Raw genomic sequence first — 25,000 nt, 5'->3', positions numbered from 1 at the left:
ATGGAAGTTGCAAAAGCCTTCAAAGTGTGCCAGGTGGTGGTGGTCTCAGAGCTAGGGCTGTGCTCATGATTGTTTTGACAGAAGACATAATCTCTAAATATGAGTCTTGGAGCAGTGTTGTCAATATTATTTTGCTGCTGAAAGATTTCATGTTATGATGTAAGTGCGAAATGAGACAGATATCCAGCACCTCAAATTTGCGTTCATGTTTTGCATTTGGTGTGCAGTACACCTAAGTCTTGGTCTTGTCTAGAGTTCTCCTGCAAGGTAGAATCGAAAATCCAAAGGCCATCTTAATGGAGTTATTCGTACACCTCAAGTTAGTGACTGAAAATCTTAAAAAGTTTTATAAAGACATTGTGTGACAGTATAATGTTATTTGATGGTGTGTAGAATTCTAATATAAGCTTTAGTTATCCATTAGACTTTTTATTCAACATATACTAGTTTAAAGAAAGATACAACTGTTATTATGACTAACTGCTGAAAACATATTTTTAGCAGATTACTATTGGAACCACTTAAATCGTACAACTGACTTTGAGCAGGTCTCAAACAGTGTCACACTGTTTGTATGGTTCCCTGTATTTTTAAAATTTCTATTTTGTAGCTAAAAGGAAGAAGAGTATTTATTTTATTATGTTTCAATTTGTGTATGACACCTGAGTTTGGACCCTTGGGAAAATTGCACAGTTTTCCGATATCCTTATTTCTGAGGATTGTTTGTAAGGTCATGCTGCTTTTTTTTTAAGCAATGTGTACACGTAACTCAACAGCAGTAGTTGTTTTGCCTACTAATTTTCCAGTGCCTCTGATGTGTAATTCTGTGTGTTGATATACAGTATTTGATGAACATGATTCACCTCCTGTCAACATCTGCCCCAAACTCTGCTCTCCAGCCATTTCCTCCATCTCTCCCGACAACTGTATGGTCTGAACCAGACTGTTACAAATATGGTTTTATCCTGAGTTGAATTTCCAATTCCCTCTCGTCATAAAGTCTGCCTGCTTCTAGTTCTGTAATATTGTTGATTGTCCATGCCCATTTTATATCTCAATTTGATTATTTGAGTGCTGTCTTGACCATCTTCCCACCTTTAAAGCTAAGGCAAGGCTATGTCTGTGAAATATATGCTAAAATGTTGTTTCTCTGATTTGAAACATGTTTTCTTTCTACATCCAACAAAACTATATGTCCTTTACTGAGAGAAAAGTATTGCAGCAGGACTAGGGCCATGGGGGTGAATAATACTCAGTGGCAACTCTAACAGACTGATCCTGTATTCTTGATTTGTCCATCTTATCCATTGTCCGTTGAAACCAAAGAAAGAGAGTCATTTAAGTAGATTAATTGCTCTATTCTACTTTAACTTAAAGATGTCATGCCCTGCTCACTGTTTGATTGGCCCCTTTGCTGAACCAGTTTTATTTTGAGCTAATGTAGTTGTAAATAATACAAGTTTCAGCAGTAGATAAACTGAGATGGGTGACGTTAGACAATGTAACCGAGGTACAAGGCACAAGTGAGGAGTAAGATGGAATATTGTCTTCTTGCCTGATGAGGGCACTTCCATCACTTGAAGCTTGACACCATTCAGGACAAAGCAGCTTACTTGATTGGCTCCCAATCTGCCACGTTCAACACACACTTCCTTTATGCCTAAAACAATAATAGTAGTGTGTACCATCTACAAGATGCTCTACAGCATTTCAGCAAGGCACCTCCAACAGCACTTCCCAGATCTGTGACTTCTACCACTGAGAAGGACAAGGACAGCAGATGCATAAGAACACCACCACCTGCTAATTACTTTCAAAGTCACATGTCATTCTGACTTGGAACTGTTCTCCTTCAGTGTTGCTGTGTCAGAATCCTGGAACACCCTCTTCCTAACCACACTGTGGGTGCCCATGTGCCTCAAGGCTAGCAATGATTCAAGAAAGCAGCTTGCCATCACCTTATTGGCAATAGACACTGGGCCCGCCAGCCATGTCCACATACCCACATTAATGAATTTTAAAAGAAAAAAGTGGAAGTAAATGCCCTTAGTGAGTATGCAGTTGGAAGCTCAGCTTGGGATCAAATGTGACACCAAGGTCCTGAACAGACTGATTTATCCTCACTGTTCTAGTGAGAGGTAGGAATCTGTAGCTCGGGATTGAAGTTTTGAGCAAGAATCAAAAACAGTGTCTTCCTCATAGAAACAGGAGCAAGAGAAGCCCATTCAACCCCTTCAGCCTGCTCACCATATGATTATATAATCATTGAGCTGAATACTCTAATCCTGCCTTCCACCCCCCTCCATATCCCTTTAGCCGCAACAGCCAAAGCTACCTTCTTGGAGGCGCGCAATGCTTTGGCCTCAACCATATTGTGGTAGAGAATTTCACAGGCTCACTACTCTTTAGGTGAAGAAATTTCTCCTCATCTCCGTTTTAAAACATTTACTCCATATGCTTAAGCTTTGACCCCTCGCTCTGCACTTTGCCATCACCAGTAATTTCCTTCATGCATCTAACGTGTCTAATCCTGTTTGAATTTTATAGGTTTCTATTAGACACCCATGTCATGCTTCCAAATCTGTCCTCATATGTCAGTCCTGCCATCCCATGAATCAATTTGGTAGACCTTCACTGCTCTCCCTCTGTACAAAGAATATCCTTCCTCAGATAAGGAGCCCAAAACTGCACACAGTATTCCAGGTGTGGCTTCACCAATGTCCTGTATATTCTTTTTCCTGTAATGAAATCCTCTTGTTATGAAAACCAACATACAATTTGTCATCTTTACTGTCTGCTCCCCTGCATGTTTACATTCAATGACTGGTGCATGAGAACACCTCTCTCTTAACTTACAGCCATTCAGATAATCTACCTTCCTATTTTTGCTACCAAAGTAAATAACCTGAAATTTATCCACATTATACCGCATCTGCCATGCATTTGCTCACTCACACAGCCTATCCAAGTCACACTGCAACATCTCTGCATCCACCTCACAACTCACCCATCCTGCAAGTTTTGAGATATTAAATTTGAAGTTTCAACTCTAATATGCCTTTACATTTTGATTTTAATTTAAATTCTGTTGCCTAAATAAATGCAAAATGCAAATTTAATTTCAGTAATGATGACAGTGAAACTATCAAATTGTTGTAAAAACCCATCTTGCTCACTTGTGTCCTTTTAGGAAAAGAAACCTGTCTTGCAGTCTGCTTGTTGTCAGACCCACTGCAGTGTGATTGCTTCTTAACTGTGCTCTTGAATGGCAAAACGATCTGATTGTGCTCGATCAAAATACAATGCAAATCTATAAGAAAACTGGAATCAATCGCCCAGTGTAGAGTTGGGCATCAGATACAGAACCACAAAAGGCACAACCAGTATTTACTGTGAGAAGGATATAGAAGCTAGAGAACTTGGAAAATAAATAGCGATATCTTGAAAATTGTCCAAATTACAGGTGAGGAGGTGCTGAATGTCTTACAACACAAAGGTGGATAAATCTCTGGGATGTGATCAGGTGTATTGCAGAAGTTTGTGGGAAGCTATAGGGAAGTGATTGCTGGGCTCCTTGCTGAGGTGTTTGTATCATCGATAGCCACTGGTGAGGTGCTTGGAGGATGGCAAATATGTTGCCAGTATTTAAGAAGGTGGCAGGGAATAGACCGGTGAGCCTGACATCAGTGGTAGATAAGTTATTAGAAGGAATTCTGAGGGACATTATCTGCATGTATTTGGAAATGCGCGTACTAATTAGGGATAGTCAATATGGTTTTGTGCGTGAGAAATCGTATCTGACTAACTTAAATTTTTTGAAGAAGTGACAAGGAAGATTGATGAAGGCAGGGCGGTGGACATTGTCTATATGGACTTCAGCAAGGCGTTTGACAGGATTCCGCATGGTAGACTGGTTAGCAAGGTTAGATCACATGGAATCCAGTAAGAGCTAGCCATTTAGTTACAAAATTGGCTTGAAGGCAACTAAGTGGCAGATGTTGGTAGTGGAGGGTTGTTTTTTGGACTGGAGGCCTGTGACCAGCAGTGTGCTGCATGGATCGGTGCTGGGTCCACTGCTTCATGTATAAATGATTTATGTGTGAGTATAGGAGACATGGTTAGTAAGTTTGCAGATGACACTAAAATTGGTGGTGTAGTGGACAGTGAAGAAGGTGATGTCAGAGTACAATATGACCTTGATCAGATGGGCTCATGTGCCAAGGAGTGGCAGATGGAGTTCAATTTAGATAAACGTGAGCTGTTGCATTTTGGTAAGGCATTATCAGGGCAGGACTTGTATACCTTAACGGTAAGGTCCTGGAGAGTGTAGCCGAAGAAAGAAACATTGGGATGTACGTTCTTAGTTCCTTGAAGGTGGAGTCACAGGGACATAGGGTAGTGAAGAGGGCTTTTGGTACACTTGCCTTTATTGGTCAGTGCATTGAGAGGTCATGTTGTGGCTGTACAGGACATTGGTTAGGCCATTTTTTGAATACTGTGTTCAATTCTTGTCTCCTTGCTATAGGAAAGCTGTCATTAAACTAGAGGTTCAGAAAAGATTTACAAGGATGTTGCCTGGGTTGGAGGGTTTGAGCTATAGGGAGGGTCTGAATAAGCTGGGGCTATTTTTCCTCGAGCTTCAGAGGTTGAGGTGTGACCTTATAGTGGTTTATAAAATCATTAGGGGTATGGATAAGGTGAATAGCCAAGGTCTTTTTCCCAGAAAAGGTGAGTCCAAAACTAGAGGGTATAGGTTTAAGGTGAGAAGAGAAAAGTTTTAACTGGATGTAAGGGGCAATTTTTTCACACAGAGGGTGGTGCATTTGTGGAATGAGCTGCCAGAGGAATTAGTGGAGGCTGGTACAATTACAATATTTAAAAGGATGGGTACATGAATGTGAAGGGTTTAGAGGAAAAGGGGGCAAATGCTGGCAATTGGGACTAGATGAACTTAGGATATCTTGTTGGCATGGATGAGTTGGACTGGAGGGTCTGTTTCCTGACTGTATGACTCTAACCAGTCTATTTGACTTTGTAAAATCCTCCTCACTAGTAGCTGGAGACTAGCAGGATATTTCAGTAATAAAAGCAAAACATTGTGAATGCTGGAACTTTGCAGCACACAATATTGGAGAAAGTCTTCAGGTCTGGCAGCATCTGTAGAGAGAAAAACAGTTAATACTTTGAGTCTGGTATGACTCTTCTTCAGAAGATATTACAATCGACTTATTACAATATGATCTACCCAAAGTTTATAAGTGCAAAAAAAAAGACAGATACAATTTGGTTAACGCAGTCAGGAAAGTGATAAAATATACTTACTCCCAAATAATCAATGCTTACTTTGGGTTTGCCAGGACGACTCAGTTCCAGCCTCAACCAAGCACAGACAAAAGAACTGAATTCCAGAGATGAGCTGCAACTGTCCTCCACATCAAATTAGCATCCTACCAAGAAGCCCTTACACACAGAAGTCACTGGGCATCGGGAAAACCGATTCTAACAATGTTAGAAGACAATGATTTCAGCCCAAAGACATTGTTACAGAAGTTCTTACAACATTGTCCTAGGTTCAACCATTTGAGTTGCTGAATCAGTAACCTTTCCTTGATCTTAAGGCCAGAAGCGGCGATGCTCACCTATGATTTCAATGTTAAGTTCCATTCGCTGTTCCACAGATAATGAGGCTGTCCAGGTTTGCATGATGTGAGACATAAGCAACATTCATCTTAGTGGCATAAGTGTACTACAACAGCAAATTCAAGAATTTATTGTCTCGTAGGGTGGATGTTGGCTTTGCAGAACACTTCTGCTCAATGTACAAACATGTGCAGGCCTTGCAACCACTTGCCATTTCAATACACCACTTTGCAGTCATGCCCGCATTTTGTTTCCTAGGTCTCCTGCAACTGAGTTTTTAAAAACAAAACTCAAACGATAAACTCTGACTTCTATTGTGATTTCACCCAGTGTCTTGTCTGAATGATTTTGTTTTCGCCATATCTGATCTACATTCTGCCTTTAACTGCTACTGCTAATACCTACACAGAATCCATGCTTCTTCTCTAGCCATTTTCATTCCTTTTTGTCTTGTTTATCTGATACCTGTGAATATTTTTTATTTGCTCGTGGGATGCGGGCATCGTTGGCTAGCTGGCATTTATTGTTTGTCGCTATTGCCCTTGAGAAGGTGGTGATGAGCTGCCTTCTTAAACTGCTGCAGTCCACATACTTAATCAGTAAAGAATATTGTGTGCAGTTTTGGCCTTGTCTGAGGAAAGATGCTGTTGCTACAGAGGGAGTGCAATGAAAGTTTACCAAGTTAAATTCTGGGATGGCAGGACTGATATGAGGAGAGATTCAGTCAGTTAGGATTGTATTCACTGGAGTTTAGAAGAATGAGGGTGAATCTCATAGAAATCTATAAAATTTGATGCAGGAAGGATGTCCCTGATGGAAGAGACTCCAGAAACAGGGTCATAGTTTAAGGACGAGTGGTAAACCTTTTGGGACTGAGTTGAGGAGAAATTTCTTCACCCAGGAAGTGGTGAGCCTGTGGAATTCACTACCACAAAGTGGTTGAGGCCAAAACATTGTATTTTCTAGAAGGAGATAGATATAGCTCTTGTGGCTAAAGGGATCAAGGAAAATGGGGGAAAGGTGGGATTATGCTATTGAACTTGATGATCAGCCGTAATCGTGTTGAATGGTGAAGCATGCTTGAGAGGTTGAGCGGCCCCCCTTCTTCTCCATCTTCTATGTTTTTGTGCAACTCCTATCTCTACAGATGCTGCCAAACCTGCTCAATTCCTCCATACTTTTGTTTTAAATTTGAATCAGTCTATCTGCTGCTTTTGATATGTCCTCCAGTAACATCCAGTTGAGTGGTGCCGCTCTCATTTGGTTTTATGCTTAATCGTAGCTAAGGAACCACTCGAATGGCTTCTCCTCCTGCTCCAATCATTACTGCTGGTGTTCCTTAATGATCCTTCTTTGTTCCCCTCCTATAATTCTACTGGCTGCTGCCCCTTGGTGATATAGTGTGAAAGCACATAAATTTTTCACTTCCACTCTGATACCCAGCTCTATCTTCCATGATCTCTTGTGACTATCTACAGTGAGCTGCTTCTCCAACATCCAGTCCTGGATAAACAGAAATTTCCTCCAGTGAAATATTTGGAATACTTAAACTAAGGTCTTCTGTCCTGACTAAAAACTCCGTTCCCAATCCAATCACTCCATTGCTCTCGCTGTTAACTGTTTTTTGTCCTTGGTTTGTTTAAACCCATGATGAACTTTTTGATTGCACATCTCTAAAACACCTACTTCTGTATACCATGACATTGACTGTTTCAGCATCTGCCCATTCCTCCACTCACATCTGCTGCTGAAACTGTTCTTGTTTCTTTGTTACCAGTAGGCTTGACTATTCTCTCTTGTATGTTCTTTCTGGAAAGTGTCTGCAGAATTTTGAATGTCATCAAATTTCCCAATTAGTATGACATCTTGTTGATTGATCACCCTGTCATTGCCAACCAACATTGGCTCCTAGTTAAACCATGCATCAACTTTTACAATGTTCATCCTTGTTATCCCTGCATGGCCTTGGCTCTTTCTGTCTTCTCTTCATCAGATCCATAACCCTTTGAGTTATCTGCATTACTCTCCTGGCCTTTTGTACATCTCATTTTTAATCACTCCTGCAGGGAGGCAATGGCCTAGCGGTATTATTGCTAGACTGTTAATCCAAAGACCCTGGTAATGGTCTGGGGAAGCTGTGTTCAAATCCCACCATGACAGATGGTGGAATTTGAATTGAATAAATATCTGGAATTATGCATCTAAGGATGACTGTGAATCCACTGTCAATTGTCAGGAAAAAAAAGTCCGGTTCACTAATGTCCTTTAGGAAAGGAAACGACCACTCTGACCTGGTCTAGCCTACATGGGATTCAATATCCACAGCAATGCTGTTGACCCTTAACTGCCCTCTGGGCAATTAGGGATGGACAGTAAATACTGGCCTAGTGTCCTAGCCAGAGATGCCCTCATCCCATGAATGAATAAATGAATAAAGAAAAAAAACTCCATTGATAGCCATGCATTCAGTTGCCAAGGCCCTAAACTCTGGAACTTTCTCCATTAGTCTCAGCATGTCTCTACCATTTCAGATATTCCTTATAATTTACCCTTTGGCCAGGTTCCTTATATAGCTGTGTATCATACTTTGTTTTATGCAGTGCCCAATGAAGTGTCTTGGGTTGTATTAAAAACAAAGATGCTTTATGCATACAACTTTTCTAAACTTTGCTAAATTTTCCAGCTGCTGTAATGGGATTTCAAGATATCTTAGGATAATTAGTTCAGACCTCTGATGTCTAGTCTGTTAATCCAGTCACAATGTTATTGTGCCAAAAAGTATTGCATTTTAGTGATAAATTAAAATTTCATACAATTTTACTGTAGACTGTCCTTTTTAAAATCTGTGTTGCTGAATTTTGATTTTTTTTGTGCAATCTAATGTGAAATTTTACAAAGTTTTCTGCTTCTCAGCTAGGAGCTGAAAGCGCAGACAATATTGGAGCGGTCCTGAACAGTAAGGAAGAACAGAGGGAGATTGCTGAAACCAGGGAAACTTGCAGGTTAGTTTGGAGACAACTGTTGTTTGAACCTTTTTATTTTGCATCAAATAAGGTAAAATAGGAGATTGTGATAGTTTGTTAAACACTTTGTAGATACTGTGAAGCCATAAACTCCCTCTTCCTCATCTGAATGCAAAAGCTTTTTGCAATGGAATATTCAAAAACTAATTCCAGAAAGCAACTGAATGTGTTATCTTGTACCATCTTGGATAAATACCGTATCAATTTTTAAGAGGGGATATGTAAGTGTTTTTAATTGTTTTTGATGATATTCCTTTACCCTTCAGCTGGTGTTCCTTTCAGTTGTTTTAGCCATGGGAGACAAACAGCAAAATCAAAGTAGCATTCCCTTTGTTTTGCCCCTCTTGCACATTTGCTGCATTTCTTTCCTTCTTTGAGAGAGTCTCCAGCTAAGATCACTAATTATATAAGTGAAGACTTGCAGGTTTAATCTGCATCCGATGTTATCTTATTCTTATCTAGAATATTTGTTATAATTAAGTAATTGAATTAATCTTGTTCTGCCAACTTTCAGAAACCAAGATGATGTATTCTGAAATAATTATTTTGTGTTGCTTAAGCTGTCAGTTTTAAGTCTAGGCAAAGTGTTTTTGTGTACACACTGGCACAGACTGGCTTTCTAACTCCAGTTAGCTGGGCTTTACTATACGTTTCTTAACTCTAGTTTGCACAGCATTGTTTTACACATACTCAGCTGATCCATTGGAATTGTCGGGAGCTTTTTTCTAATCAATTAAATATCTTCAGTTTTTGGAAGAATAAAGTAATTCTCCTATCTTCTCTCTGCCATTTTAAGAACAAAGGCACTGAGGCACAGTTAACTATATAATTCTTGTGGCTGGCTGCATATCTCAGTCCAGCATTACTGGTCCCAGATGTGTAGTTTAAAAGTGCTCTTTAAAAAGTACATTTCCAAGTTGATTTTTTTTTTAAAAAGCTTGTATTATCAATTTCAAGGTTTTTTTTGCAAAATGTTCTTGTGTTTAGTTATATAATTTTATTATAACAATAATGTTTCATATTTTAATTATTTCTATTCGTGCTCCAAATGTTCTCTAATCCATGCAAGTGTATGAAGTACAGGATCTGCTCCATATAAATAAACTTTACTTCCAGAAAAAGTTAGACAATAATATTTAAAGCAATCTAAGCTTGAGGCAAATTGATTATTTATTGATTTTTAAGGATGCAATGTCAGCTGAACAAAGCAACAGTTACAGCAAAGCTTGTTACAGTTTTGAATATTCATCTTTGTGTAAGAATTACAGGTTCTAACCTGTGGAATGAAGTAAAAATTCAAAGCATTTTCTGGCATTTGTGATACAGCTGATTCCAAGAACTAGGTGTATGAGAGAAAAGCTGTAACAATGATGATGCTCTTTTATGAAATGCTGAAAGTTATGGTATCTGTCTCTGTTCTTTTGGAACCGAAGTGTATTTTGATATTTTATGGTCTGCAGAGATAGAAAATCAAAGCCACGTCTTTAATGGAGTCCTTTTTCTTGCCACGGAAGGCATATATTTTTAAAACTAATCTTGTAATAAACTAAACTTATCAAGTCAATTTGTTCCACTGTTTCTGTAATTGTAAACACTTTTAAGTAAAGAAACGTAAAGAAATTGACCAATTTCATCTCTGTAATTTAGTACTTATTTTCCTACGACTGACAAATATAAAATATTTAGTTGTATAAAACTGAAGGTTGTGCCTTTCTTTTAAATATTTGAATTTTATCTTCCTCTTTTGATAATTGGGACTTCCTCTATTGTACCTCAAAAATATCGCTAATGTACAAGGTTGATATTTATTTTCCAATCACGAAACTTGTGGCCTCTGGGATCCCTGTCCTAATATTGTTTTGAGTGAATTTGTAGCTATGCTGGTGCAAAATAAAATAAATCACATGGTGTAGATTTTCTGAGTTGCATTCTGTTTTGACTGCAGAGATTCTATTCATTCCTATTTGGATGGCAATCTAATTTTGAACAACAGTATGTTGGCACCAGTATAACAGTTGGAGTTGATGCAACATTCTCCATTCTAATGTTATACAATGATACACTGAGCCACTCTACACATAGCACAGAAAATCCCAATCCATTGGGTTGTAAATTTATATTATGTCGATATGTATCGACTACTTTGTTTTCTATTACAATTACAAACGCCACTGTACATATGCAAGCACTTAATGCAAATGTCAATATTAATTAATGCATCTTGTTTTTACCATTTAATAATATGGTGAAACTAACATTCATTAGGTTAACAATGTGCAATTAAATTATGAGCAGTTTTGTACTGTTGACTCTCCTTCACAAGACACTGAGTTGATACTGGCCCAGCCCAATATTGCTGGTGCCCTTAAAGGTTTTTGAACAGTCATTTTAGGGACTGGATTGGGCCCGAGTCCCCCGGTAGCAGTTTTTAATTGTGAAGGGGGTGGTGAAAAGACTTGCATTATTGGATGGAAATTTATCCCTTGATATACTGACAGAATTTGTTAAAATATTATTTCCTCAGTAAGTGATTGATGAATCTTGTTCCTCTCCAACATCTAATGGAGTTGGCCTGAAAAGTGTTACCTATTTTCTTTGTGTAGTCAGACCAATTGCTAAACTGACTTGATAGTCAGTATTTTGTTCTTAAATTATCACAAAAGTTTCAAACTTTATACTCATTTGAACTAGTATAGTGAGTACTTTTATAACTGCAAACTATCTGTTTTTAGATACATAGAGATTGAACAGAGTGAAGAAAAGGTATAGATCAAAATTACATTTATCATGAAGCTGGTAAGCGCTGTTTGACGTAAAGAGCTGATGGGGATAAGCTGGACTGAAGCAACAAGAGTTCATAAGAGCAATAATAGCAATTCCTGACAGTGCTAAAATAATTTTTGACTAATGTTGCCTTTTTGATTAATCATGACCAAATAATCTACTTCTGGAGGGATAAAATCTAATTTATCTATATTAATTAAATTGCACTTACTTCTCACTCCACCCTCAAATTTTAGTTGCCATTTGACTTGATGTTAGATTTAGTAGCTATTTAATGACTATTTTAGTAGCTATGAAATAATAGCACTGAGTCTAATCTAAGTTATTTGAACTAAATATATACTGGCAGCTTAATACATTAGTGCAGATTTGTCAAAAGTCATTTGAAGTCACAAGAATTTATAACTCCAATTCTTGTGTATTATTGTAAATATATTTTCTGGGTAGAGAGTTGACGTCATTGTGTAGTTGCTGCTAGAGGTATTTATGTCTCCACATTAAGTGGCAAATCTTGTGGGTTCTCATTATTAATTTATTTTCAATTAAGTAGCAGATAATCTATTACAATGCAATACTGTAGGATGTCTGAACTTTTTTTTGATGGCGGTCTATTTGAAGTGTATTGATATAAATGTAAATTGTTGATCAACCTGTAGTAAACCTCTCAATTTAGGGCAAAAATGGTCTATAATGACTATTGCGCCAATATTCAAAGTGAATATAAATCTTTGGATAACACAGCTGATGTTAGATGTTTGGCATACCCAGTATTTTTTAACATTGGATGTTGATGAAACCTACTCACATGCAACTTTTATGTAACAAAATAACATTGCTCTCTGGGACCTTCAAAACAAAAGTGCTGGGGAAAGTCGAGTCTGACAGCATTTGTGGAGAGAGAAACAGAGTTAACATTGCCAGTCCAGTATAACTTATTCAAACCAGGATGTGCTTTTGTTATTCTTGCTTTTTTTGTGCTGTTTATTACAGTTTTAAATGTTTATTATTTTCAGTAAGGTTGTAAGCAAACTTTGTTAGTATCATTTACGTTGTCAGACTTGATTCAGAAGTTTATGCTTGCAGATAGACGAGGGGAAGCATCGGGACTGCTATTTGTCCAAAGAAGGTGAATAGCCTTAGTGCAGAATTCTGCTTTTTGTCACTATTTGCTAATTCTTGACCGTAAGATTATGTGGAAAATAAATGCGGTGAAATTAAAGTTTGGATTTGCCTGCATCTGCGGTGCATGTTACACTTGGATAGCATGATGACATGCTACATGGGGTGCAGTCTAAGTGCACCAGTAAGCAAAAGTCATTAGTTGGGGTTGGAATGCTGCTAGTGTGAATGACTGAACTAACGCAAGGAGCAGCAATTAAATAAATAATGAATGACATTTAAGCAAGAATAATTGTTTTTCTCTCTTTTGTTCTTAATCGTATAAATCAGGACTCCACTATTTGTGCGGTTACCCTTGGTTTAAAAGTGTTTTATAAAGAGGCTGGAAATCACGCTGGATTATAATTAATCCCAAAGGAATGAAGTTAAATGTGTCTGTATCTAGTCTAGAATGATAGGTGTTATGCTGTTTATATGGGTTTTATGCAAGTTAAGTTTGAAATTGTCTGTAATGGTATAAAACCATGACAATCTCATAATTTAGCTACAGTTGTGTTTTGAGACAGAGTAAAGTATAGAAAATGTGAGATAGGTATATTGCTGGTAGCTTTGCTGAGGTCGGGGTTGAGATGCTGTCTGCTATGATCTATTAGTGATTGGTGACTGTGTTTAAAATAAAATCAAAATATTTTGTTTTCTAATGATACACGTTACCTCCATGCTCCAAGTTATACTTGCCGCTTTATCTGACATGGTGCAATTATTTATGTCCCTTTGCAGTTGAACTAAAATAGCATTCCCGCAATAATTTTTATTAAATTTGGTCAATTTCGTATTTACCAAAGAAAAGCACTCCAGTTAACACCATGGATGAAAAAAAATTCAGGTCAGGGAGGAGAGGATCATTTTTCCTGAGCATGATGCATCTTTTTTGTAGTAGTATTTGGAGGACTAAATGCTATTTCTTCTGCTACATTTAAAAATGCCTAACATTTGACATTGAGCATTTCCTATTTACCTATGGAACAAAGCAGTTTTTTTAGGAACTGCAGTTAACAGACTAAATGTTTGCAGCAAGTTATCAAATTGAATGTGTTTTATACAATTCAGTACAGTTCTGTCACCATCAGCTTTTTGTGTAAAAAGAAAAATGCTTGATCACTTAAAAGATTTGGGATTAAGCTTTCTTTCCTATTTCCCTATGTTACAGTCATTGTGCATCAAGAATATGCACCAACAGATGGGGCGACTTTGTGTGCAGATATTTGTTTATGAATCTTCTAGTTGAAAGTTGCACTTTTTAGTGAGAAGTCCAATTTAGTCAAAACACAACAATATTAGATTATGATACATATTTGTTTCCTTTTTTTAAAGGAGCAGACTCTTTTGGTGAGTACTTCTAGAAAAATTTATTTCTCCAATGGAATGATGGAGACTGCAGCTTTAATATTGGGAAACTCCTCCTGTGGTGGGATTATCTGTTTAAAAATCCATAGTCAATTTAAGATTAAGCTTTTGGTTGAACAAATTGCAAGTGCATTTTTGGATTGTGACAGTGTTCTGAAAATCATAGCATTTATTAAATTTAATTTAAATGGAGCATTGTTAAGTATCCTCTGTCCCCGCCCTATTCATTAATTGTATTTTGTATGTGAATTAATGCTTTTCATCCCATATTAAAGCTCCATTTGTCCCCAATAGTTTAAACTCCATAATTTGTTGTAGCACGATTATTTTATTCTTCATGTTTTAACTTACAGAATGCGATAAATATTTGATAGTGTAGCTCACTTGTGTAAATTAATTTGTAAGGGAGGGATAAGAAAGGTGATTCAGTTGCAAAATTTAGAGTCTTAGCAGAGCTATTTGGGTCACTTGTACTGTTTACTATCTCTGTAGTATATTCTGCATGTGCATGTAAGTGGAATATTCTTACATTTATAATTTATTTCAACTGATATCTTTTTAAACAACAGCGTGTTCTGTTTGATGCTTCTAGGGCAACGTATGACACATCTGCACCAACCGCCAAGCGTAAATTTCAAGAAGACGGGGAAGCTAGTGAAGAAGAATTCGAAGAATACAAAGTAAATATAGCACTGCAATATCTTGTTTTCATTTCCATCCTCCTGGCTAAAATGGACACACAGACTATTCAATTTATTTTATCTGGCCCCTTCCATATTAGGGAAACATTGAATATAAGCTATAAAATATTTCTAACAAAACATAATTTATAATTTAGCATCTGAAACCCATCACTAAATGTTTATCTGAATAAAGACTTCCACTGCAAATTTACAATTCTGCTAGAACTGTGATAGGAATCTAATTTACTATTTGTGTTTTGAGAGTTGCATTTGTTTGCAATCTGTTAACCTAACCGGAATGTGTTGTTTTTAAAACTATTTGTTCCTGGGAGTTGAGTTTTTTCTGGCTATTCCAGTATCTGTTGCTCATAACTTGAGACGGTGTGCTGCTGTGGTCTGTGGTGTAGGAAGTTCAGGATTTCTGATCCAGCAATGATGATGATATGATGCCACATGGCACATGGATTAGAAGTTGGCTAAGAGATAGGAAACAGAGGGTTGGTATAGAGGGACTAAGACTGGAGACAAATTGAAAATGGTATTTCCTCACAGATTGGTGTTGGGACCCTTGCCTTTTCTGATTTATCTGTTTGTACATTCTCCCCATGTCTGTGTGAGTTTCCTCCCACAGTTCAAAGATGTGCAGGTTAGGTGAATTGGCCATGCTAAATTGCCCTGTAGTGTCCAGGGATGTGCAGGCGAGGTGGGTTATCCATGGGAAATGCAGTGTTACAGAAATAGGGCAGGGGGGTGTGCTTGGGTAGGATGCTTTTCAGAGGGTTGGTGTTGACTTGATGGGCTGAATGACCTGCTTCCACACTGTAGGGATTCTGTTCTATTCTGGAATTTATTCATCTAAATGATTGGAGATGGTGTTGAGGGCAACATCTTTAAACTTGTAGATGATATGAGATAGGGAGAATTGTGAGGATAACACTGAGTTACTTCAGAGCGACATTGAGAAGTTCGCCAAATGGGCAGGCACTTGACAGATGAATTTCGATACAGACAAATGTGATTTAATGCATATTGTAGAAGAAACTTGGACGGACAGTGCAGGCTCAATGGTACAACTTTGAGGGGAGTTCAAAGGAGACATACTAGAATGATACCTGGGATGAGGGATTTTAGGTATAAGGAAAGATTAGGGAAATTGGGCTTGTTTTCTTTGGGGCAGTGTCGTTTAAAGGGTGACCTGTTTTGGGGTGTTAAAAATTATGAACAATTTTGAAATGGTAAAGAACGATATTCATTTCCCACTAGTTAGTGTATCACTAACTTGGGATCACCACTGTCAGCAAGGGAGCTAGGAATGAGATGAAGAGAAACTTCTTTACTCAGTTGTTAGGATTTGGAATGTGCTGTCTGGGAGAGTGATAGAGGATGATTCAAAAGACAGCTGGATGTACGTTTGAAAGTGATGAATTTGGAGGCCTTCAGAAATAGGGCTGAAGAACGGGACTAGCTGGGTAGCTCTTGGGAGCCACTATAAACACAATGGGTCGAATAACCTCCTTCTGTACCGTAAAATTCTATGATTCTAATTATATATTTCCTACTTGGGATGGTATTGAAGGGCAACTGGCAACTGGTGCAGTGCTTATGTGCCTACTTTTCTTATGCTTCTAGGCAGAAAAGGGTGTAGATTTGGAAGGTTCTGTTGAAAGAGCCTTGTTGCAGTACATTGGTCGTATAGAGAGTAAATGTTTAAGGTGGTTTGTGTAGAAGACAGCTCATCATCACCTTTTCGTGGGCAACTAGGGATGGGCAGTAAATGCTGGCTAGCGAGCGATGCTCATGTCCTACAAGAGAATAAAAAACAGGAGCTAATCAAGCAGGCTTCGAACAGACTTTTGCTGTAGGGTCCGATCTCCAAAGCCCTTCAATGTGTTTTCATCTCCCTAATAATTCTTATCTTTTCTGGAGCTTCTGTATTTCAATTCTTCCAACTAGGTAACCATGATAAAGGTGAGCATTCCCTTCTTCTTGTCAAATCACCTGCGGCCTTTAACATATTTGAATACACAATCTTTCCCTAACACCTCTCCACTCTTGTCCAGCTGACTGGAATTCACCTGGCCCTATCCTTATATATTTAACTGTATTCCTCAAATCATTTGTAATGGCTTCTCTCCCTGCTCCTACCATTGCTTCTAGTATTCCATCAAGGACCTATTTTTGACCCCCATCCCCTCCTAGTTAGAGTCACAGGATTGTACAACATGGAAACTTGTCCATGTCTAAACTGAATTAGTCCCATTTGCCTGCATTTGGCCTATATCTCTCTAAACCCTCCCTTTTCGTATACCCATTCAGATGCCTTTTAAGTGTTGTAATTGTACCAGCTTCCACCACTTCCTCTGGCAGCTCGTTCCATACACGCACCACCATCTGTGTGACAAAGTTGCCCCTTAGGTTCCTTTTAAATCTTTCCCCTCTTACCCTAAACCTATAGCCTCCAGTTTTGGACTCCCCTACCCTGGGGAAAAGATGTTGGCTACTCACCTTATCTATGCCCCTCATGATTTTATAAACCTCTATATGGTCACCCCTCAGCCTCCTACGCTCCAGAGGGAAAAAAGGTCCCAACCTAGCCAGCCTTTGCTTTTAACTCAAATCTTCCAGTCTTGGTAACATCCTTGTAAACCTTTTTGCACCCTTTCCAATTTAATAACATCCTTCCTATAGCAGAGCAACAAGAATTGTACGCAGTACTTCACTGTGGCCTTAACAATGTCTTGTACAGCTGTAATATGACTTCCCGACTCCTGTATTCAAAGCTGTGATTGATGAAGGCAAGCATGCCAAATGCTGCCATAACTACTCTAGATACATGTGACATCACTTTCAAGGAACTATGTATCTGAACTTCGAGGTATCTCTGTTCAACAACACTCCCCAGAGGCCTACCATTAATTGTGTAAATCCTGCACTGGTTTGCCTTAGCAAAATGCAACACCTCACGTTTATCTGAATTAAACTCCATCTGCCATTCCTTGGCCCACTGACCTAGTTGATCAAGATCTTGTTGTAGTCTTAGATAACTTCCTTCACTATCCACTATATCACCAATTTTGGTGTCATCTGCAAACTTACTAACCATGCTTCCTATATTCTAGTCCAAATCATTTATATAAATGACAGAATAACTGTGGACCAGCACCAATCCTTGTGGTGCACTGCTGGTCACAGTCCTCCAGTCTGAACAACAACCCATTATGACCACCCTCTGTCTCCTACTGTCAAGCCACTTTTGTATCCATTTGGCAAACTGTCCTTGTAGACAACATCTAACACTCTGCCTTCATCTATCTTCTTGGTCAAAAAACTCAAAAATTTGAGAGATGTGATTTCCCACGCACAAAGCCATGCTGACTATCCCTAATCGGTCCTTGCCTTTCCAAAAGCATGTAAATCCTATCTGTCAGAATCCCCTCCAACAACTTACCCACCACTGACATTAGGCTCACTGACCTTTAATTCCCGGTGTTTCCTTGCAGCCTTTCTTAAATAATGGCACATTATTAGCCATCCTCCAGCCTTCCAGCATGTCACCCGTGGCGGTCATTGATACAAATACCTCTGCTATGGACCCTACAGTTTGATCCCTATCATCCCTTAATATATTTGATCAGGTCCCTTTATGGGTTTTAAGACCTCCAGCACCACATCTTCTGTAGTGAGGACTCTTTTCAAGACATCACTATTTATTTCCCAGAGTTCCTAGCTTCCATGTAAACACTCCAAGCTAAACACTGACGGGAAATATTTGCTTAGGATCTTGCGTGTTACCTGTGGCTTCAAACATAGACAGTCTCATTGATCTTTCAAGGTCCCTGTTCCCTAATTACTCTTTTGCCTTTAATATGTTTGTAGAAATTCTTTGGATTCTCCTTGACGTTATCTCTCATTAAGGTTTTGGAGTAGATTTGTAGCTGGGATTGTGGGTGTTGAGGTTGTTGAAGTTGGTTGGCTCGCCAAGCTGGTTTCTTGTTTCACAGATGTTTCGTTATCATGCTGGGTAACATCCTCAGCGCAGCCTCCGCTGAAGCTTCGGTGTGTTTTCCCGCCTGGTTTTTAAACTCTGGGGTCCATTGAGATGGATTGCCTCACTTCGGGGTTTCCTTTGTAGTTGAATGTATATGCGGTCAAGTTCAATGTGTTTATTAATAGCATGCTTCGTGGAGTGCCATGCTTCTAGGAATTCTCGTGCTTGTCCCAGGATCTTGGTGTTGTCCCAGTCAACGTGGTTATCTCTCGTCTATGCTGCTCCTCAGTTATTAACATCCAAAAGCACAGCATTAGATTCCATATTGTTATAAAGATATTATCCAAAATATTAATTTATTATGTCATTAGTTGGGCATGTACCTTGAATCTTTTGGAAAGAGCACTTTATAAGCAAAGGACACTAGCAATGCAAAAAATAAGCTGTGGAGCTGGAGGAACACAGCAGGAAAGCTGACGTTTCGGATCGGGACTCTTCTTCAGAAAGGGTCCCGACCCTTTCTTTTTCTGAAGAAGAGTCCTGACCTGAAACGTCAACTTTCCTGCTCCTCTGATGCTACCTGGCTGCTGTGTTCCTCCAGCTCCACACTGTGTTATCTCAGACTCCAGCATCGGCAGTTCCTACTATCTCTCAAAGAATAAGCTGCTTGGCGTAGACACAAAGTCTGCACAGTTTCAAGAAGAGATCAATTTATAGGTGTAAAAATACTGATTTTTTTTTAATACAGTGTGCGAGAACTTGCCATATGGGCAGCAGCCTTTTCCCCCTGTTTCTCTCTCCAAAAGACTTCTAATCAAAGTTTGCCTGTTGAAAACCCTCTGGAAGACTTCCTCACTGCAACTGAAGGATTCCTCAAGAAGAAGACTGATTCTATACCACTGTCTGAAGGAAAATAGAACTCGATCAGCCACAACTGATCCAGGAAGAAAAGCCAGTTCCAAAAGCTTGTGTTGTCAAGTGGCTTGGGCTGTAAACTAACATTTTGTGAACCAAGTCTTTCCAAGTTTCACTGTTACTTGGACAAAGTACTTTTAAGATAACATCTCTGCAGAGTTTTATGCTTTTTTTTCCAGGCATGGAAAAAGTTATCTGTTATTTTTGAAGAGTAATTAAATACATTTGTACCTCTTAAATCTTTTGTTAATAATCTTTCCCTGAATAATTTATTGTGGCAGTAAATCAGTTATTTGCAAATTTAAGGACCCTGGCTGATTTGTTTCTGGTACTGAATTGTATACAGTATAATGTGTGCGTGTAGATATTTGGTGTTATCATCTTTTTTAAATTAAAACTTTGTAGTGGTCAGTGGCAAAGTGGGATAAGGAAAACTGTCGCTTCACCCCTGCTAAATTTATCGCAGTGATCTTATACTGAAGATATCCAGCTCTATTGCACCACTATCTCTTTTAAATTCTCCACTGTTGAATTACCAGACTGCTTGTCTGATATCTAGTACTGAATAAGCATAAATTTTCTATTGAATTTTGAGAAGACTGAAGGCTGCAGTTTACACTTGCTGTTTCAAACTTCACTCCCTAGTTATCAACTCCATTCTCCTCCCTGGTATTAGCCTTGAGATTAAACTAGGCCGGTCATAGCTTCAGTTTCAAATTTGACCTCATGTTTCTGCCGTTGCTAAGACTGTTTCCATCTGGGTAATATCACCTGACTTTGCCCTGTTTCAGCTGAAGCCTTGATTCATACTTTTATTACGTCTAGACTATACTATTGCAATGCACTCCTAGCTGCTGTCCCACATTCTACCTTCCTCCACCTTAAGGTTATCCAGAATTTTGCTATCCATGTCTTAACTTGCTACAAGCCTGATTCCCCTGTCACCCTGTGCTCACTGGCCTACTTTAGCTTCCAGTCAAGCAAAGTTGATTTTAAAATCCTTATTTTTTTTCATGCTCTTATCCCCTCCTGTCTTTATAATCTCCACCATGCCCCAATCTACAGTAATTCTGGCTACTTGACCATCCCTGATTTTAATTGCTCTGCCATTTGTTGATGGGCCATCAGTTGCCTTGACCCCAAGCTGTAGAATTCCTTCCTGACACTTATTTGGCCCTCCCTCACTCACTGGCTTTAAGACATTTTTTAATCCACCAATTTGACAAAGTTTTTGGTGATCTGGCCTAATATTCCCTTGTATTGTTCTATGTCACTGGGTTGCATAATGCACCTGTGAAATGACTTGGCTTGTTTTAATGTAGATGTTCTATAAATAAAATACTTTACTGTAGAACGCCAGCTGTGCTTTTGACCTTATATAATGAAGTTTCATTTTCTATTCTTGACTTGTAACTAATGCCTGTCATTCTTGCACTATTTCAGTAAATATTTTCTATAGCCTCTGTATGACCAAAATATTCTTCGTAGCACAACATGATAACTTGTACATTCTGTCTTTCTTTCTAGATTACCTCAGTCTCCATTACATTAGAACATAGAGCAGAACAGCACAGGATCATGCCCTTCGATCCATATTGTCTGTGTCAACCATGATGCCATTCTAACTAATCCCATCTGCCTACACGTGGTCCATATCCCTCTGTTCCCTGCCTGTTCATGTGTCTATCTCAATGCCTTTTAAATGTTGCTTTCATGTCTGCTTCTGTCACCGTGCTTGGCAGCATATCCCAGACACCTACCACCTCCTGTTTTTTTCAAAGAAATCTTTCCTTGCCCATCTCCTTTAAACTTCTCCCCCTCCCCTTAAAATACACCCTCTAGTATTTGACATTCCTGAGAAAAAGACTCCAACTATCCATGCCTCTCATAATTTCATATGATTCTATATCTGTCCAATCAACTGATCTGTTTAAGTGGGCAGTTCTCTAACACACATTTGTGGCATGTGTATTGTACAACAATTCAATAAATTGTATTCTTCTAAGTGCATGAACAAAATATTTTCTTGGGAAATGTAAAGTGAGAGAATAGAAGCTTGATAGGGGAAGTGGGTGTTCAGTTATTGGTAACACAAGGTCATATAACTCTGAATGGAAAAGAAACAGTACTCAAAGACTCTTTAAAAAGAAGAATTTCTAACTTGAGCAAAGGTCTAGAGCGAACTGACCACCTACCAAATGGAGAATCTTCATGATCAACAGAGTGTGGTATCTCCAAACTCAAAAGAACTGAGAAAGTCACCTCATTCCACCCTTGAGATTTAGATGTTTGATCCACAGAATTTGTTCCCTTTTGCTTGTGTTTTCTATTCAGGATTATTCTGCAGAATTGTCTGTCTTTTTTTTCCAATTTGTGAATGAATGTGCGCTCATTTGGATTTAATGAGGGTATATCCTAAGTTTGGTTTTCTTGATGATTTATGGAACCTGGTGTGAATTTCCTTTGTCTTAGATAGTGGCCAAAGTCACGTAGGTTAGCCATCTCGGTGATTTAAGTGGTCATTTATATGTTTGTGATGGCTCATGGAATGGTGAAGATTGATTTCTTGCACACTGTTCCCATCAATGTTGTGACATGAAAATAGAACATTCTTGAATCAGCTCGCAAGGATGTTGCTTATAATTAAGCTATTGAAATTTATTGTTGGGTTAAAATAATTAAACCAACAGTTGTTAATATATAGTATCTACTAGGAGAAAAGGTAATTTATTTTCAGGTTTTCTTTCAGTTTTCGAGTTCTCTTTTTGGTCTTCAAATTTAGGTAAAATGTATTTGAGACTGTTAAATCATTGCTCTTTAATAGGTTAGTCACTTCTATGTCTGCTGACTATCAACACAGAAATAAGTATTTGCATTTGATGAAATAAGTTATTAGGGACTGTTGGCCATATGTTCCTCATACTTGTACAACATAAGTACGTATTCAAATAAATGAATACCTGTTGTTTAAAAAGAAGCAAATGCACAAAAGATTAAAAGCAGAGTATTCAAAAATATTATTAATGAATGCATAATTTTCTTCTTTACAAATTAATGATAGAAGTTAAGCAATTAAGCATATGTGAAACATCTTCTGGGGTTTATGAGCGTGCAAGATATTTTCTACTGAGATTTGTACTTGATGCCAAAATTGCATCACTTGATCACATCAGTGGCGAGTCAGCAACTTTAGGAAAGTGCTGGTCTAAATGAACCATAAAACTGACCAGACTATTGAACTGCATCCGCTTTAAGACTTTCATATGTCAAGAAGCTCAGGTGAGTTCATGTTGTGATAACATAGCTGGCAAGTGTATTTCCTGGGTTCAGCTAGTTGTGGTTTGCCATTAGTGCTCTCTGAATGCACATGTCTGCACTTCATCAGTGACATGACCAGATCGATATGAAGTGGCATGTGAAATGGCCTTTGGGGTCAGAATTGTGATATTTAACCCAATCCAAAGAACTTTTACTTTAAAAATGAAAACAAAGACAGCATTGAATCTTGATCAAATTATTATAAACAGTCTATGAAAGTAAAATACTGTATTCTAACCAGTTTCCAATTGTGCAGGAAAGGGGAAGCTGTTTCTAGAACCTTCAACATGATGTTGATGTTCACAAAAAAAATTATTTTGTTGACAGGATGAAGTGGTGGAAGAAGAAGAAACAGAAATGCAATATAATGAGGAAATTTATAAGGATTCCAGCACATTCTTAAAGGTAAGTCTACTTCAGTTACTTTATTTAGCTTTATGCAATAATTTAAGCTATAAGCTATCAAAATTCTGAAAACACTTGTGAATTTAAATAATACTTTTCTCTGTCTATTTTTACAAGAGTGTAATGGCTTAAAGCATTTTTTGTTATATTGGTATTCTGTAGTGTTTTGAATATGTATTCACAAGGTGAGAGTCATACAGGCAACCCAACATTTATATCTTTAATCCCAGCTGCTTTGAGAATGGTCATTGTAGGATGACATGCAACCTTATAATGATGCTTCTTTGGCGATTTGGTCACCAATATGTACCAATTCTGAACATAATTTTAATTTTTTTTTAAGTGAAAATAATACAAAATCAATTCAAAATAAAAACTGAAAGAATTGCAGATGCTGTAAATCAGAAACAAAAACAGAAGTTTCTGGAAAAGCTCAGCAGGTGTGGCGGCATCTATGAAGAGAAATCAAAGTTAATGTTTTGGACCCGAAACGCTAACTCTGATCTCTCTTCACAAAATCAGTTCAGCTGCTTTGACATCTCAATTTTAAATATTTTGAACAAAAGTTGCCTTGGAGCTATTTCATTTATACAAAAACATGATTTCTTCTCCAGACAGACTGAAGTAGAGTAACAGGCACAGTGCATTTTGTTCTCACTTTTCAACCTCCGCTACCGTAATATTGAAGCCATATAAAGACATGATTTTTATTAGGTTTCATGAGACCTGTTCAAACATATATACACCAATTATTGCAACAGTCGTTTGCATTCTTGAGGCACCTATATCTGTAAGTTACAAAGGACATTCTTACAGGAACAAATTTAGAAAATAAATGGCACTTGAGCCAAAAAAAAATGACAATAGGACAAATGACTAAACTGACTTTAGTCTGAGGTAGTTTTTAAGTAGTGTCTTGCATGATGAGAGTTTAGGTTATGGAATTTGACTTTACGGCCCAAGCTCATGACAGCACAGTGGCAAGAAAAGAAAGTTGAGCTACAAATGAGGCTGGATTTGGAGGGATGCAGAGTTTTTGAGCTGTGGGATTTGAGAATTTTGATCATATTGTTTTATTATCATTTATTGTTGGTTTGGATTTTGAACTAATGGCTTGTGGGTTTTTTTGTGAGAAAAAGTTCACTAATTCTGTAGCAATGGTGATTTCTCACCTTGGGATTTGACCTGTGAGAATTTGTTAACATTGGAACAATTTTGAGTCCTCATAAAAGAATATAGTACATTAGGCTTCAGGTAGAAAGTTTTGGAATAGATTTTTATTAAGGGGCCAATGAGTGGGAAACTACTGTAGCTTGAAGAAAGCCTTTCTTTGTTTGTTTTACTGGTGTCTTAGCTGAACCTGGATGTGAAAAACAGTTGGCCCTAAAGAAAGGAAATAGTTCCAAACTGTTAAGAAATAGATTGCCCCAGTGTACGGGCATTAGTTTTGAAGTTCTATACTAGAACCTTTTGGTTAAAACTCTTGGAAGGGTTATTTGAAAGATTGGGAGGGTAAGCTCAGTTGTATGAAGACTCTCTCAAGACTGGGAGTTGAAGGCACAGTGAAGTCAAACCCTACTGATACGTTAGAGAAGGCAATTCTCTCTGGAGTCAGTACTGGAAAGGAGTGGTGTTAGGATTAATGGGATTGTACTTTGCTGTGTATTTCAAGATCCTTAAAATTATGTTCTATGTAAAATTTGGTTTATTCTATTTTA

The 25,000-nt window shown here is 38.1% G+C and overlaps 1 protein-coding gene across 2 annotated transcripts in view; it reads left to right on the top strand.

Moving 5' to 3' along the window:
* The window catches only part of mettl14 (methyltransferase 14, N6-adenosine-methyltransferase subun), a 96,086-nt gene that overhangs the window by 2,584 nt on the left and 68,502 nt on the right, over positions 1–25,000 (top strand). Inside the window, exons 2-5 of one of the 2 annotated variants that reach the window (XM_020527252.2) lie at positions 8,554–8,642; positions 13,941–13,955; positions 14,566–14,653; positions 23,205–23,282. In XM_020527252.2, the coding sequence (XP_020382841.1) occupies positions 8,554–8,642; positions 13,941–13,955; positions 14,566–14,653; positions 23,205–23,282 (270 nt within the window). The remainder of the gene's footprint in view (positions 1–8,553; positions 8,643–13,940; positions 13,956–14,565; positions 14,654–23,204; positions 23,283–25,000) is intronic. The other variant, XM_020527253.2, reaches the window with a different exon arrangement.

Source organism: Rhincodon typus, chromosome 1 (genome assembly GCF_021869965.1).
Source record: "Rhincodon typus isolate 14 chromosome 1, sRhiTyp1.1, whole genome shotgun sequence".
NCBI classification, from domain to species: domain Eukaryota; kingdom Metazoa; phylum Chordata; class Chondrichthyes; order Orectolobiformes; family Rhincodontidae; genus Rhincodon; species Rhincodon typus.
This window is presented reverse-complemented; position numbering and strand designations above follow the sequence as displayed.